The 18234-nt window shown below is 29.4% G+C and overlaps 1 protein-coding gene across 2 annotated transcripts in view; it reads right to left on the bottom strand.

Annotated features, from left to right (window-relative positions):
- Positions 1-18234, bottom strand: part of klar (klarsicht) — a 1056371-nt gene that overhangs the window by 49334 nt on the left and 988803 nt on the right. For both annotated transcript variants that reach the window (XM_075370262.1, XM_075370261.1), the window contains exon 21: positions 3228-3409. In XM_075370262.1, coding sequence (XP_075226377.1) covers positions 3228-3409 — 182 coding nt within the window. The remainder of the gene's footprint in view (positions 1-3227; positions 3410-18234) is intronic.

Raw genomic sequence — 18234 nt, 5'->3', positions numbered from 1 at the left:
GAAACAATAATTAAAAAAAAAAACAGATTGTTGTAAACAATACCACACAAATTTTTTTTTCGATTTGGGGCTCCACTATGAACAACAGTATATTTCAATTTCCTTATACGAAGCAAAAGAAGTATTGTGATCGCGAAAAATTTCGGTTTTCAGATTTTAACGGGAATAATTTCGGCGTGAAGTCTCTACGTACTACGCATGTATCTCGCATAACTAAAAAACGATTAGCCGTAGAATATAGAAATTTTGAATTTAGGACTGCTGTAACATCTAGTTGTCCAAAAAAAATCCCCCAAAAATTGTATTTTTTAATCTTTCTTAACTGCAGTAATCACCCCTTACTGAGAGATTTTCAACGAGCGATAACAAAATAAAATTTTAATTAAAGAAATATTTGGATCGTACAAGGGGAAGGCACATCGGTTCCAATCACACTTAATTTACTTTTTTACATTTTTTTAAAATTTACATTTATTGATTTATTAATAGTTATTAACCTCCGATTATCAAAAAAATATGTACATGTAATTTAATACGCGTGCAAGCAACTCACGTGGTGTCCACATCAGATTTTTTATTTCGTTTTATTCTGCTGTTTTTTCTTTTTGCAATATTCCTTCTCATTTCACCGCCGTTTCTTTATTTCTTCCGTCGTTGATATTAATTCGCGGCTTTTTTTTGTTTTGTTTGAAAACTCCTGTTTAAACTCCTGTTCAAATTTTTTCTTATTAATCTAGTTTTGAAAGATCCTCTTCTTGATAAATATCGTAGAAACTATTAACCTTTTCGATCTTATCGGATCGGAAAGTTCCATTTTTTATCCTTCAGGTTTTGTTTATCTTTTTTTGGAGGTCCAAACTTTTTTATTTTATTTTCTAATTTTTGCATTTCTCCTTTATTGTTTTGATTTAAACATTCGATAAGACTTTCGGGATTAATTACTAGTTACAATTTTTTTTTTTTGCGTTTACGGAAAGGAAGTTTTAGTTTAGTTCTTTTTACTTATTCCTACCTTTTACCTATTTTCCGTTCATTTATCGATCACCATTTTTTCTAAGCCATTTTGTTGATTTGCAAATATAATACTCTAATATTTAAAACTTATTTAAATTAAAATATTTAAACTTTTCACAGTTAGGATTTTTCTAAAAAATGTCTGACGTGACGGATTTCTAATTCTTCTAATTGAAGATTCTACTCTAATTATTTTTTTTTCTAAAACCGTGTTAAAAATAATTATTGATGCTCTGACTACGGTTTTGGTCGTAAGCGGTGTGGATAATTCCTCCGTAACTTAATTTTCAAAAAGGTATAGATTCCGAATTCTTCTACGGTATTAAATAATATTTATCCGTCTCTATCGACACAGGCTTGGTTTAAATCCACACGATTTTATGTTTGCGAAAAATCCAAGCGTCTCGAGAGATTGTAAAAGTAAAATTAGTTTTTTTGTCGATTCAATTCCTGTTTAAAATAAAATAATAGTAACAATAGAGAAAGTAAGAAGAGAATGGATAAAGTTGATAAAAAAAAAATCGTAAAACACCACCGAATAAAATCGGATCTGAAATCGAAAGAAATTGGAATTTCTTCGCCGAAGATATCGCAATTTTTTTGGAGAATCTCGAAACGGCCGCAGAACAAGTAAACCGCTTAAAAGAAATAGCAGAGAAAGCTATTTCTGTTTTATTAAGACAAAAATCATAACCATCATCAGATCATCATCTCACAAAATCATAACGACCAAGTCCCTAAATACCAAATACAAAAAAATCAACAGTCGACCAATATAAAAATATAATTGAGAAATAATCCAAATTAACGATTTTGATTAAGAAGCAGATCAAATAAGGACGAGAAAAATGTAATCGGTACATAAAACCAAAAGATATTTACACAAAAAAAAAAACATCTCAATAAATGCCACAATCGAACATTACAATACGATACTGAAACCGGATGGCAACACCCGATTTCAGACCGGGTCTGAAATCGGATGAAATAAATGCAACAGAAAAAAAGGAAGGAAAATCGCTAGAAAAACCTGGGACCAATAAACATAGGTGAAAAGGAATACAAATTTAAAGTAATAAAAATCTTTATGAATACAATGAATTTGAGAAAATGTTAGATTCTATCGGAAAAATAAATCAAGATTTTTTCGACTACCTTATGATCTTCAATCGCATCTTAAGGAAAAGAACGGAATTAATCGATGCATCTGTATTCAAAAAACTAATGAATTGAAAATATCTGAAAATATAGAACAGCAAATTTCAAGGGTTTCTAAGAAAGGTAAAAGAAAGAAACCCACGTCAGACGATAAAAGGCAAATCAAGGCAAAAAGTTGAAGAATAATTGGAAGATCAGGAAAGAAAAAGGTCAAAAAAATAGAAATTAATGTAAAACGTTGTTTAATGTTTTCAGTCTGCCACATTAAAGAAAAAAAAAATTAAATTAAAATCATGAACTTTAACAAAAGCGTACACGGTACACGGCTAAAAAACAAGAGTCCTTAAGTCCTGTCGTTAGGCTCGTTAACGTACGATTATCTAACTTACATGATTGTAACTTTTATTCCTTTAAATATGAACATAAATTTTTTTACACACTTTTCGAAGAAAAGTACTGTATTACTTTCCGTCGCACGATGAGATTAGGCGTGAAATTGAATTTTCTTTACGTTTTGAGGTACGAGAAGTGCGAAAATACACTTAAAATTTGATTTATATATATATATATATATATATCTATATATAAAAATTGTGGCTCGTAAATCTTCAAAACAATTTAATTGAAATTTATATATGCAATATCTTGCTGCGCAAGAGTTTTTTTTTTGCAAAAGATAAATTTATGTTGTTATATTAATAACGAAAATTAAGTTAAAGATTAACATAATAATTTTTTTTTTGGACAATGTATTATTGCACTCGATTGCAAATTAATTTTCCTGTGTTTCTTTAAAGCGACGGCATAAGTTTTGTATAAAAAATAGGAGTAAGATTACCAAGTTATCGAGTAATAAAATTAAAATTTAATTACTAAAACGAAACAGATATTTAAAGAATTGTAAAAGAGAAATTTAACGGTAACAACGGTAACGTAATTAGTATTAATTTCCTATCGTGTATTTTTTTTCTTTAAATAAAAATAATAAAATGTATAATAATGCTAAAACTGAACGATTTCTTCAAATTTCATTAAACCACTATGATGTCGCTTACCTTAATCTGTTGTATTCTTGTTTCAAGTTGATCTTGATCATCAAGGTCCTGTTTAAGTGCACTGACTCTGTCTGAAAGTGTTATAAGTTCTTCCTTAAACGCACACATTTCTCTTTGTAATGTTCTCATACGTTGTAAATTTTCAGCTCGTCCTTCTAATGTTTCCCAGCGTTCTATTAATACTGTAACATAATCAACAGATTATTTAGTAAATAAAATGGTTAAACAAATAATATAAATACACGTATTAATAAAGAACGTAGTTTTTACGTGTTTATAAACGACAAAGTTCTGACAATTTTTAAGGTATTATTTTACAACTTCATTATATATATGTGCGTAATATGTTTATGATAGTAACAAAAAAAAAGAAGATATTTCTAATTTTTATAATATAAAAAATAATTTTTGATGGATTTTTAAGAACTCTCCCACTTTGAAATTCAATTTTGCCAAATTTCTGAACGTATAAAATTTACGTATGAATATATTAATTAAAAATCTTGTGCTTTTTTTTAATATAAGATTATAAGAAATGAAGTAATCAACAATTGAATTTTAAATAGTTTATAAGAAGAAATCTTATTTTTCAGCAATAGTAACATTTTAATCGAAAGTATAATGAATTTGAATATAAATACCGCATGCGCACGCGCAATTAAATTCCAACTGTTATAGAAAGATGAAATTTAACAAATGCTCCTATCTCCAAAAATTTATTTTTTCGGTACGAAACCATAATATAACCAAGCTCCTAATTTTTGAGGCAAATCAAAAATTTTAAACGCATAGGAACGTAACGCACTTCATTTTCAAACTTAAAGATTTCAAACTACGACAACCTTAACCGAAAAGACGGCCATTTTATATTTTTTACAGCTAGTTTCAAAAGTGGCCTGCAGCACACCCAAACAGTTGCGTAGTACCAAAAAATAGATCGTTATAAGGTAAGAAATGGAATTTGAAAATTTCATTTTTTAAGTTTCATTTAAAAGAGTTTTAAAATTGTTGTGGTTTGAAGCTTTCTTACATCAACATTTTTCTTCGATGCTCTTTAAAATGACGGGTCGCAATCCTACCCTTCCTATTTAAAATCTTTGAGCGTATCCCTCACGGGGCCCACTGGGCGGTCGGGGTGTAGTGGTCTTATACCAAAAAAAAATACGATAGTTTCGAGGAAGGAACGTTTCCTAAATTCCATTTTTTTACGTTTAACGACTGAAAAGTTATTTAAGGGTTTGTCATAATTCATAAACAACGTCTATACACGTATAGAACAAAATTTTACAAGATATTTTCGAACGATTTCAGTACCCGAATGAGTCTCGGAAAATATTTTTTTTTCATTTTAACTTTTCAAGCTCTTCCTAACATACGCTGAGATTTTTCTGAAATATAAAAAAAAATCAAAAACAATTCTTCTGAAGGCAATTTTTTACCATATAGTAAACCGGACACATATTCAGTTAAAAATAAAAAAACTACGTACACAAAATACTGAGAGAAAGACGAGTAACGTTTTCATTATTAACAGCATCCGAAGAACATTTTTATACTAGATAATGTACGAATCGATAAATTTAAATTCAATTTAAAACGACTAGTATATAAATTTTAATAATTTTCACCGATGAGGAGAGACGTGCGGTTTTCTAAATTTTTTAGCTTACTAGTAATTATACACAATAAGAATAGCTTTCTAGAAGCGATACAATAAACAGTCGAGCGTAAACCAGACTTCGCAACCTAAATAAAGATAGTGTGAAGGGTGTCGGATAATTTTAGAAAAATAAAACAAGCTAGATTTTAATATTTATTTCACAAAATCAAATATAATAAAAAAGATATAAATTATATAAACAGCTGTGATAATTATTACGTTAAATGATATATACAGCCTTATATAACATAAACAGAGAAATCGTATCAATTTAACCGTGATCAGATACAAGCTTATGGAAGAGATATATTACTCTACATGAAGCCAAGGTCAAACAAGTTTTCCAGCCGTTTGGATATAAGGCGTGCAAATACTAACAAGTTTTAAATTAATTCAATTTTATTTACACCTACGCTTTTTAATACCATAAACAAAAACCAAATCTTTTGACCGGTTTTTAATTTTTCCTTTTTTTTTCTAGTTATACCGTAAAAACAAAAACCATTCATCTAATACTAAAGCAAAACTAGGCGGAAATTAAATTTCCTAACTAAAACCGATTCTACATAAAACATAATAGTCATTGTACTGCAAAACAAAACAAAAAATAGTATTTTTAACGACTAAATTAATTCTTAATACGTCCCGTATTAATGAATGAAAAATTTCAGAGTATCACAGAAAAACATTTTAAATAAAAAGACGATAATATTACAGACCGCTAAGCTTACGAATAGAACGAAATAAAATAACAGAATTAACATTATAAAACGATGTAAGGATATGTAAAAGCACAAAAAAAAGGAATAAGGAATAAAACCAAAGAAGAAAAAACCAGTATCACCAGGAACAAAAAGAAAACTGCAATATAAAAAGTAGGATGTTAAAACTAAAAATTAATCGGGCAAAGAAAAAATTCACTTTGTAGTCGATCTATATTTAATTATACCAGCACATACAAAAAAAAATAAATAAATAAACGGCGTTTCTTTTATTTAAAGGAAGAAAAAGAAAATCATACGATTATTATGGGATTTGACAAACAATTTCTTGAACCCGAACGAAAACGTATCTACGATTTCTTTTACAATCAATATCGACACTCACTCGGTTTCACATTTGATTCTGATTATTAATAATGGAATCTCGCAGTGAAGTTTTACACACGCATACGCGCACGCACACATTTTATAAGGTGATACTCCAGATAAAAGTAAGAAAATAAGCCCCACAAACATCAGAGATCCGAATGTATTTTATTTTATTATCACAGCAGCCGAAAGATTTTACCCAAATTTTTATTCCGTAAGCATTAAACGCAAACTAAACTTTTTAATACTAACTCGTACGATAAAAAAATTAATATACGTTATTTGACCTGAAAAAATACTTTTAGTCACGTTTAAAAATTCAAATAAAAAAAAAAAGAATTTTTAGGTTTGATAGAAAATTACTTCCGTTAAATTACCGATCCACAAATAATTATTTGTAATAATTTTGTACAGAATTTAATTCCGAGAAAATCGATCTATTTAAATCGATAAAAAAATATTATTTCTTTTTAAAATAATTACCATACCATCTAAAAAATTTTAGTACCGCATTATATTACCAACGAAGTAAAAATCAGGATGAAACCTGATTTCGAAAGAAAAGAGAAAAAATCCCGTTAGCGAAAAGTATCAGAAATATAAATCTTCGTCAAATGTTATGTCGACGGGGTGTTATAGAAAAAAAAATTTAATTAATGTTAAATTTTTTATTTTCAACACGAACAATGATTTGTGCAATAAACGATTACGACGAAGACTCTATCGAGTGCGATAAAGCGATGGGGGACGAGGTAAAAAACCGCATCACGCAGTGATCGATTCGTGATATCGCAATTTTTATCTCAAATTAAAATCTGATTTCAAATAACTATACGAAGAATCAATTAAACCACAAACTCATTGTGCAATTAATCAAAGATCCAGCTACTAAGTTTTTATACGTACACGCACGTATACGTCAAAATGTACGAGAAATAATGTTAACTATAACTACTAAGTCGACAGTAGGCGCACAATAATTACATTGTCATTACAAATATTATCGTCGATTTATCTTCTCTTAAATATAAAGCCGAAAGTTTTTCTGTTCGTTCTTGCATCACGCGGTAACCAACCCGCAGGCTGCTTTCAAATTTGCAGGTTACATTCGCGATATCCCAGGGATAGTTTTACGGCATATATCAAGGCCCTAGCCTCCTTCGGGATGAAGTTATTCACCCTTAACTCCTTCGGGGTGAATAACTTCGCCTCAAAGGATGCTAAGGAGGTTACCGTATTCAAGAGGTTATTCATTAAAAAAAAAAAAAAAAAAATCCTTTTAGTTCACCGCTATATTTCTGTCACCACGGCAACAGAAATAAGTTACGAATTTTTCGTCGTCAAAGGTGTGTGTACTTCAGTTATTACTATTCTGTCTATCGAAATTTAGTTTCTTTTTCGGGTTTCTATAAAGCCTAAAAATCAAAAGTTATAATTTTAATCGAATAATAAAAACAAATTTCATTATTAAAGCAAAGCAATTCGTGTTTTTCGGAACTCGCGCTACTTTGGGTTCGATTCAAACATAAGAAAGGCGTAACTGACCGCGCTACCGGCAGTTGCAGAAAACCTCATTTGAATTATTTTTTTATTAAAAATAAAATAAAAAATTAAAGAAAAATAGCTTACTAACAACAATGTAAACGCAATATGAAGGAGAATTATCAAAAAATTAGTTTAGATGCTGAATTTTAAGAACGAATGAGTTATTAATGTTTTTGCGATTATAGCCTCACCCTCGATTTAAAATTGTTTATTTTTACATTATTGTTATTACTATTATTATGAATTTTCATCTTTACTTTGTTAGCTGCGATGTATAAAATCAACAAATATAAAATTTCAGATGAAAAGGACTTCTATTAAATTTACAATCGCACTTAAAAAAAACTTGTCGTTAATTGTCAAAAATCATTACGTTTCTATTATTTAATTTGCGGATTCGTAGGTTCAAAACCCGTTACCAGGTTAATATACGAAAAATAGATACGTATGAAATAAGTTTTTGGATGTCTTCGTTAAACATATAGCGTAAAGAAAATATGACCAATAAATATTTACGAACTTATATTTAAAAATACGTATAATAATTAGGAGGAAATGAATCGACAGCGTATTAAAATTGCCAAAACTAATAGGATTTGAACCTAGAACCATACGGATGAAAGGCAGAGCCGCAAATATTGTTAATATATTTTGTTATAAATATCTGTTATAACTATTGCTAATTACTGCAAGGCACAAAAAATCGGTTTCTAAAACATTTTTCAAGTTTAACGTAATTTGCAAAATAAAAGTGTTTTAACGCTTCTTTTTAAAACTACTTACAAATATTGAATTTTTATTTTTATTTATTGTTGATTTCGTTGTACATTTAGAGTACTTAAATGATTCTTGTTACGGTTTAAAATACAATACTTTTTTCCAGATTTCGATCAGTTTTGTTTTTAATAAAAGTAAAATTATTTAAACTTTTTCACGCTCCGTCGAGGTTATTTGCGTAAATTTCCCCAGAATTAAATTTTGTTGCAAACTTTTATTTGTTTAATAGCAACGGAAACGAATATATTGTACGTCAAATATAAAAAATTGTACATATCGAAACCGATTTTTTTTGTTTTACAATAATTTCCTCAAAAATTACTAACGATAAAAGTCAAAAATCATACTAAACCATCAAATTTGTCTCTAAATTTAAGTTCCAAAAACTTCAGTACGGCTTCATTTTACCGTAGGAGCAAAGTGCAAAATTATTGCAAGCCACAAAACTCGAATACGAAGCGTACTCGGGACCCGTGTTTATATAAAGTTTTCTCTTTATTCTCACTCGTGGAACATATGTTCTAAAACTTTTTCCGTTTCTTTGTGAAATAACTGTACATGTACGTATGTATGCACGTATATATAAATCGTAAAATTTCCAAATATTTTATGAAAAATATGATAAACAGTTCATATATTGAATCTAAAATAACAAATTGTTGGATAATTATATAATATATAAATAATAATTATAATATATAAATAACTACATAAACAATTATTTATAATAAATTATTATATTACTTATAATAATAAATTGTATTTATAATACAATTTGTTATATTATAAAATACAAAAAATACCAATTTGAGACGTAATTTAATCACTAGTTTATCTCAAACAAATTCCTGTCACCGTAGTTATGTTACACTGGACAAAATTAAAAAAAAAAAAATTATAATAATAAGTAACATTTAATCCAACCCGCTCGATTAACCAAAAAAACCATCGGAGAAAAGGATGCAAATAAATGATATAATAAAAAATACTAAACGCTAATAATACATTAAAAAAATAATAAAAGTTCATTATTACGTTAATAGACAATTACAAAATAGCTCACACTAAATGACAGAAACAGATCCTTGTTATAAGCTGCGCAACCATCACAAGGACTATGTACCATCATCCAAGTTAATAATATAAAAAATCTAACAGTCATGTATTTTTTCTACAATAAGCTTTTTTCACTACTTATATAATGCAGTGACATTTTATTACTAATCTGTTATAGGTGTAATTCAAGGAAGTTACGAAAAGTTAAGTAATTATTCTTCAGTATTTAATTGAAAAATTACGTTACATTTAAAAAAAAAAAAACATTCGTAAACGAAATAAACCGTTGATTATGTAATTGGGTTAGCTGTAAACGGATTATTAATTAGAAACACATTACATGTGTGTGCACGTACGAGTGAGTATATATATATATATATATATGTGTGTGTGTGTGTGTGTGTGTGTTTAACGGATAAAAGTGGTTTTACCATAAACAACCTAGATAAACCAAATACGTACGTAATACAGCACATCGACCACACATCATAAGAAATCTCCCTTATTTATAAGATAAGATTATAACATATTATTAACAGTAATATTAATTATAACTGAAAGGAGCAAAGTGACCGATTGATGATAACTGGTAAGCACAAAGTTTTTATTTGGTTAAACGATAAAAAAAAAAAGAAAAGAAAAGCTTTATTAAAATAATTCACCACCAGTTACTGAAAAACAAAACGAGAATACTTAAGATTGCCCTCTTGAAGGTAATGTTCTGACGATATACATTAATAATAGAGTACGGGAATCCTTAAAAAAACCTTTCAAGAGTTAAATATAAAAATAAAATTTAGCAAATGCTCTTACCTCAAACCGACCTATTTTCCAACAAGAGACTAACGTGCTTCTAAGCCTCTCACGGCGCGGCGGGCAACTCAAAATGTACTGTTAATGATTTACTGTAGACCCTACAATACGATCCACTGTTTGAAATTTAGTATATCACTAATACCCCTACCTTAAAACTATCGTTTTAAGGTAGGGGCATTTACTAAATTTTGTTATTTGATTAGCGTTTGAGTATACAGAGTATCGATCACTGATAACTTATTATTGGTACTGTTGACAACTTTTGAAACAAGCTATAAAAAAAATGGACGCCATTTACATTAGGATTGTCGTAGCTTAACGAATTTTAAGACAAATATTTTGTATTTCAATAATCTGTCACAGCCCTAACCATTCTTACTTAAAATTTTTGATTTCCTCTCTCTCTCTCTCCAATAAGAGTCTCCCGGGAGTCCTTGAAACATGATGGTCTCGTATCGAAAAATAATCGTTTCGAGATAGCCCTGGCAAAATTTAATTCTTCTACGTTACGCGTTGAAAAATATTTAAGGGGTTCCGTACTTTATGAAAGCCGTGTATGTACACAAATTTTCATAAAATTTAACGGCCAAAAAATATCTCGTTTATGTTTTTATCGACGACGATTTAAATGTCGATCCATGAAAATTAATATAAACACCTACGTAACACGTGTACAGACGATTATCAAAAAGATTTTACCGTCTCGTTAGCGAAAAAACCGGATTGAAGGACTTTATGGTGGCTGAAGGAAAAATTTAGAATAAAGAATCTAGTAGTACGGAAATTCTTTCTGTCCAAAAACTATCGAATAAGCTATTAATAAACATATACAACGATCCTCGGTGTTTAAAGAGATTTTATTATTTTAAATAACGGGCGATAAAGAATTTAATAGAAGCAGAAAAAAATTAAAATTATCTCAGCGTAAAAATTAAAGATTAAAAAAGCTGAATCATAATACAACATAAAAGTCGATAGTTAACTGATAGAACTAATATATTCAGAATGTCAATCGTTTCAATTACTGCGCGATACCGTTGAATATAATTTACATTACAAATACCAGTACAATAAACACGTTATGAAAAAGCGCACGTGTTTTGGAACGTGTTCTATGCGTTCTACGATTGAAATATTATACTGCCTAAATGTATACACTCCGATTACTACAATTCGGAATTTTTTTTACAATTTTTTTATTTTTTATTTTAGATATTAAATACGATAAATGATTAACGCTTAAAATTCTACAGATCGTCGCAAATCACTCGTATAACATAAATTTTTCGAAGTCGAAGGTTCTGAGGTTCAAATCCTAGTAAAGGCTGTTTACATACGGATTTGAATAATAGACAGACGATGATACCGGTGTAATTTGAACATCGGGGTTCAATTAACCTAACATCTCAGGAATGGTTTGCCTGGATTTGAACAAATCTGATCAAGATCTGCAACTCATTTATATGTCACACATATCATCCTCACATATCGGTCAGTGGAGTTTATGACGAAAAATAAATATCCCGAGATAAGTTCTTTTTCGTTGAAGCAAGCGTAATACGGTTGTTTACTAGGTTATGCTGCCGATGTAGCTCTTCCCTCAACTGCAAAATAAAATAAAGAATCTGTTTGGCAAAAACGGTGGGCCTCCTCACTACCTAAGTCTGTACAGGATCGATCGATATTTTCCCTGGCCGACAATCGATTACGGAGTCGTTGTTTGCGTTGCCTGCAAAATCAGCCGATCTAACGCGATATGATTTTTTCCTACGGGATTTTATACAGGATTTTGTGCACTTGCCTCAGTCCGATTTGAGACAGAGGGCTGACAGAGGCAGGTGTCAATTCCATTACTCTAGGCATGCCGGTTAAAATGTGGAACGATCTCTCCTATTGGTTGAATGTGTGCCGTTTGACTAAAGATGCTTACACCGGACACTTGTAGGGAAAAACCGTAAAAGTTACTCTTTCATTTTATACGAGATTAATTTCTTTAAGTTAAAATTAGGAGATTTTAAACCTCCTATATACTCATACTTTATCGTTTAAGAAAACTAAAAGGGTTACATTAAGATAAATAGAAAACTATTTATAAATTAAAAAAAAAACATATATTACATTTAAAACAGGTGAAATCTTCAGGGCTTAATAATTCTATTGATCGGTTACGCGTAAAACTAACCTCTCGGTAAAAGAATTCACAAAACGTTACTGGAAAAAAATTAATATAATTTTTTAACTAAAGAAATAAAATTGAATATTTTGACTTATCTTTTGTTTTCGTATCTTTTTTTGCGTATTTAAAGGCTGAAAAAATATGGGCCTACAGCGACACAAAATTAATTTTATAACGCAAAACATACGTAATAATAGTACATGTAAAATTTATCACCGTATTTAAAAAAAATCAAAATCGGTTAACAAAATAAAAGCAAAAACTACGTAAACAATAAAGTAACATTTTGTTTATTTATGTTTAGTTTCGTTAATGTTTTTATCGAGTGTAACATAACGATAAGCGCCACGTACCTTACTTCATTGCACTGTCGTAAAACCGTAACATACAATAAAACCTACCTTGTAATTAACTAATGGTTAATTACGTGTTTAATTACATTAGATTTACCAATATTTTCTGTGTTACTGTAAAAAAAAAACATTTACAAACACAGTGTCATTTCCGTTTTCTTTTTTTCACTTTGAATATGGAAAAAACACGCTTTTTCAGATTTTCTACTGAGAATTTTCTATCGGTCATTCTCTGTAAACCATTTTACAGTTCACAAAAATCCATCATTTTATTTCGATTTCAAACTATTTTAGTTGAATTCACGTAGCACTGACGATTCCAACGAAATAAATTTATTGCCAATCGCCCGTCAGATCCCTAAATGCGCTCTTTAGGAAAAAAAACTACCACGCACTCATAAAAGACTCTATCAATCGAATCGGTACTCGGCAGAGTAGAGGTCGGGTTAACAACAATGTTAGAATAACTTTTAATCACCCGTCAGTTATTTTTTTTTTTAGCTGTCAAAACCTTACTTTTCATCTTTTTAAAATTTTTTTTTTACGTTCAAGTCAGTCGACAAGTTAGATGGCGCTTAGTGTATAGATATAATATTGTTTGTTCCGATGTCATTCTCATGAGAATACACTACCGAAAAATTGTGCGGAATTCGACCTCGGCTAGTAACCTCTACGATATGAGTTGCCGTTATTATTTATAACCGCCCGATCTCTAGCGTTTTAGTTTTCTACAGTAGGTTTCTACAATATCCCAGAATACACCTTCGGATAGTTTCCAGCGAGAGGTGCGGCGAAACGATTTAAACGGGTGGTAATGCGACTACTTCCACACGCCACAGGATTCCGGGATGGTCGAACTTAGTTGTTTTCCTTTCGAAAGTCTGAAGCAGTAGCGGTTTTTTTTTTAATTTCTGAAGGAAAATAAATTTTTAACGTATATTTAAGTCCGTAAATATAAAATCATCCATTTAATAATGCATTCATACCCTAAGTAAAGATTTTTCGATTTCCGGAGAGATTGTGACCTGGTCGGCGCCTGCTGTTCGGATCGGGCTCGGAACTATTCTAAAAGTATGATTTTTTCGTTGCGGTCTATCTATCGGAAATATTGTTCTTTCTCATTATTTCTTTTCGCTTTATCGTTAATCCTCTCCACCTCGTTTGTGTGATGCAGGGCATATCCCCCTACGTTAATTTGAGGATATGAGAGCAGTCATCTCGTGTGATCCGGCGGAAAGCCGCCGTTGTGCGCCTGTTTGGGCACTCTTGTTTTTGTTCTTCCCTAGCAGTTTTTCTACAATAAAAACGATTCAGTCTAAGAATTGGATACCTATCAGACTCTGTGAACTCACGTACGGCGCATTAATTTAGGTCCTGGCATCCGATATTGTAGTTTTATTCCTACGGATATAAGTTAAAATTATATTTTTATTACTAAACGGGCGATTCCTACAAACAATTTTCTGTATTTGAAGTCTGTAAGACAATCTATAAGCACGCCGTTCCCTTTAAACTTAATCTTTTCCCTTAAAATTTGTGAGCAAGCAGAGTTAATTTATTTATGAATTAAAATTATTTAAATTATTAAAATAAAATTTTCTCTTTTCCCTTTAAACTTCATTCGTGAAAGAAAAACGTGTAAATCATATTAACCGGTTTAAAATTATATCATAATTTTAGAACTCTCCCTAATGTAATTTTTCACAAGTCTGAAAAATGGAGGATTTTTCTCCTGTTATTCGGATAAAATTGAACGACGTAAAAACAAATTTACGTAGAAGGAAGTAATCCGTTTAAGAAATAAATTACTACACTTTTTATAGAGCTCACTTTATAACTTACGAATTAAAGTAAATAAAACATCAATTATTATTCAATTAATTTGTACAGGCGATTAATTAAAATGTAATCGTGCATTTGATAACACTAATTAAATCCACGACGCAATACTTCCTATCAGAATTATTCCGGTGCGAGTAAATCGAATTGCATGTAAATGCGATCGCATTTCAAAACAAATAATAATAATTAAAAAGTATTAAGTAAGGGAGAAATTATTAAACATATTAAAAATTTTAAAAATAAATTATGTAATGTTACGACTGAAAATTATTTTAAACGGTTCATACTGAGATTTAACGTTTACCCCAGAACAAAAAAATTACTCTTAAAAATATATCGCATTTAACGAAAATATTTCAAAATTAATGTTACAAGTAAGAATTTATATATAAATTACCGCAAGTAAGGAAGCGGAAAAAAACGACGACCTCATGATCTGTCAACCCGTACGTCCTGCATTAAGTACTGTAACCTATTACAAAAAAAAGCCAATCTCCGTTATAAAATTTGGCGGAACTAATACGATGAAGACAACTGTAAATTTTCGTGAATGACTTTTTAAAATGCTTTGACAATAACGTACCGATAAACGATTGAATTAACAAAATTTCTCTTGATATTTAATTTAGAATAAACAATTTTTTTTAAATATATAATACTGAATTTTATGATATAAATAAAAAAATTAAAAATCAGGGAGAGTTTTTATAATTATAAAACTTTTTTTTTTTTTTTAATATTTTTAATTAAAAAAAAGATAAACTTAATTAAAAAATTTCACATCCTTGAAGTTCTATTTATTTGTTTTTATGTACTCTCACGATTACAATTGCTAATTTAAATCAACAGAAATTCATACGTTTAATATTATCAAAAGAAGTAACGATTCAATAAGCGTTTATTATTGTTGTTAAAATTGTTTTTTTATCTTATTTAAAAAAAAAATCAACAGATATTACGTCTTTTACAACTAATATAATTTAAATCTAAAAAAAAAAAAACATGTACAGTAACCGGTGACAAACGAACAAATCAAGGATGTTAAAAAATTATCATCATTGTACCGGAAACTGTGTTCTGTAATTAATCAAGCTCTAGCGTACGCGTAACGGGTAATGAATGATACAATTAACATTTTAGTAACAGAACTACTGCAGTAATTGCGTGAAAAATTCTTTCAGGTTGTACATTCATTGCAAGTGACACACATATAAAATCCTGTAAGAAATATATTTACAGATTGCAATGAACAGTTTAAAATACACTACACTTTAATGCGAGTTTAATATGCTGCAATTATCAGGATTTCAGAAAATAGTTGTAATATTAGTAATTATAATTTTAATTGACGTATTTAAAAAATCTTTTAGCTTAAATTTAAAAAAAAGGAGAAAACAAATTACTATTTACTAAAGATTACTGAAATAACTCCATTAAAAAATAATTATCAAGTGAAAGTTTTGCATTAATCTGTGACAAAATTAATTTCATAATATAACGATTTTAAAATTATCGATCGTCAATGTTTATAAAGTTTAAATACTTATTTTTTGTAGTTGATTTAACGTTCTTCACTAATTTTTTTCACTCGGAAAAATTAATTACAATAAATTTCAAGATGTTTTTTTTTTTTTTTATAACGTAATTTTTTGCAAAATATTTTGTGAAATATCGAGGATAAAAGAAACACATTTCCTAATTAGTCAAAATGATAATATAATTTTTGTGATAATATAATAATAGAATTTTCGCCTAGACTTACTAAAAAATATTAAATTAAAGCTTATATATGCGCATATGTACTTGTATATGCAAGCTTGTAACTTGGGTGTTTTTTTGTGCTTTTGTACAATCTGAACGCTTGGATCGACGAAGGAGATGAACGATTACTTTTAAATCACGCGGATTACACTCTGTAGTCTTATGCCTGAATTTTAGTTCGTGGAGTCGCGGTACGAAGAGAAAACGATCGACGTATTCTAGTTTAGGCAAACTATAGGAACCGCTGGTATTATTACTTTTATTATAAAACAACTGATTACGGGGGTATACATAACAATAAGTATCAGTCGATCTTCTACTACTCGGAGCACGGAATAGATACCGGTACGTGAAAATTTCAGAAAATAAAATAGCGAGTAAGTAAAATATTAAATATACTCGCCGATAATCCGAACTCGTTTGAAACTTATTAGGTGAAATTACATGTAAAAGTTAAGGAATAAGTGTAAATTATAAAATAAAATGATTTGGTAGAAATCCTTCCTGTATCATAAAACCGTAAGAAAAATGCCCAAAACATGAAAATCGCAATAACTCGAGACCTAATCGATCTACTGAGACCGGGCAGTGGCCAGGAGGCGCAGCCCTTTAGTAAACATTAAAAATAATTTTCTAATAGACTGACAAATGTAAAAATGACTACAGATAGATAATTTTAAATACCGTAAATTTAATCGCAACAAATTAATTATTCTTCCAGAAACTGTTGGAAATTACAATAAGAAAAAAGTATAGTGAATCGTTAATTTATAATCCATTTAAAAGAAAAACTGAATTTTCATTAATAAGTTATATTATAGTTTTATCACCTACGAACGATTTTTATATATATAAAAAAAAAAAAAGATTAAAACGATTATTTAATACTTTTTACTTTCTTTTAACCGATACGCCGAATCAGATAAATCGGAAGAGGTTTGACTTTTTATTTTATTCATAAGCAAGAAGATCGAGTTTTCGTTGTTTAATTTGTAAATTTTTTTTGTGTAATTTTTTGCGCAAGAAACATCAAAACATAAATTAAATGAGAAAACGATAAGACGTATATTTTTTTTTAAATTCAACATTAAAAAATATTTTATTTATAAGAAAATCAAAATTAATCGTAATTTGATGAAATAATGAATAGACCCTAAATACAAAAGCATCGAGTTTAAACTTGTTTACCGCTGTAACTCGCTCACAACTACAACTACAAAGTCAACATAACCTCAAATTGAAGTCACGTTGACTTTGTACCCGTGTATTTTTCAGGTTTGTTGTCGAACTTAAATCGAGTGTTACTGAAGACTCAATCGAACGATTTTCATCAAATTTTCATATTTACAACTTCAGATACATTATTACAGCATAACTAAATTTCAATCAAATCGATCTAGCAATTTAAAAAATTTTTCGTAATCTTCATACCTTAAAACGTAAAGAAAATTCAATTTCATCCCCCCCGATCATACCGTGTAACCGAAAATAATGCCGTACCTCCTTTATTCGAAATTTGTAAAAAAAAAACAATTCCACGTACTACTTTTCAAAATTCAACGATTACATAAGTACATTGACGGTGTATGTTGACGACAGTCAAAATATACTTCTGTGATTAATGGGAGTGCTCCCTCCCACAACCAACGACAAAAATGAATATTTAAAAAAACATACGGTATAATTAATTAATATTAAGCCGATGAAGAAAGTTATCGCGTGACACGTTAAGTAACATAGAGTGCTTTTGGCACATGACAGCAGCAGATGGGCAACCGGTATTCAAAATCCTTCCAAACAGTCTGAAAATTTGGGAATAATGAACGAAAAAGTTTTTATTTTGTACGCTGTAAGAAATTAAAAATAAGAAATTTTAATAATTACTTAAAATTAAGATTATATTTTTTAAATAAATTTTTAAAAAACGTAC

This window comes from Lycorma delicatula, chromosome 7 (genome assembly GCF_047948215.1).
Source record: "Lycorma delicatula isolate Av1 chromosome 7, ASM4794821v1, whole genome shotgun sequence".
Classification (NCBI taxonomy): domain Eukaryota; kingdom Metazoa; phylum Arthropoda; class Insecta; order Hemiptera; family Fulgoridae; genus Lycorma; species Lycorma delicatula.
Note: the sequence above shows the minus strand (reverse complement) of the source record. Positions and strands in the feature narration are given on the sequence as shown.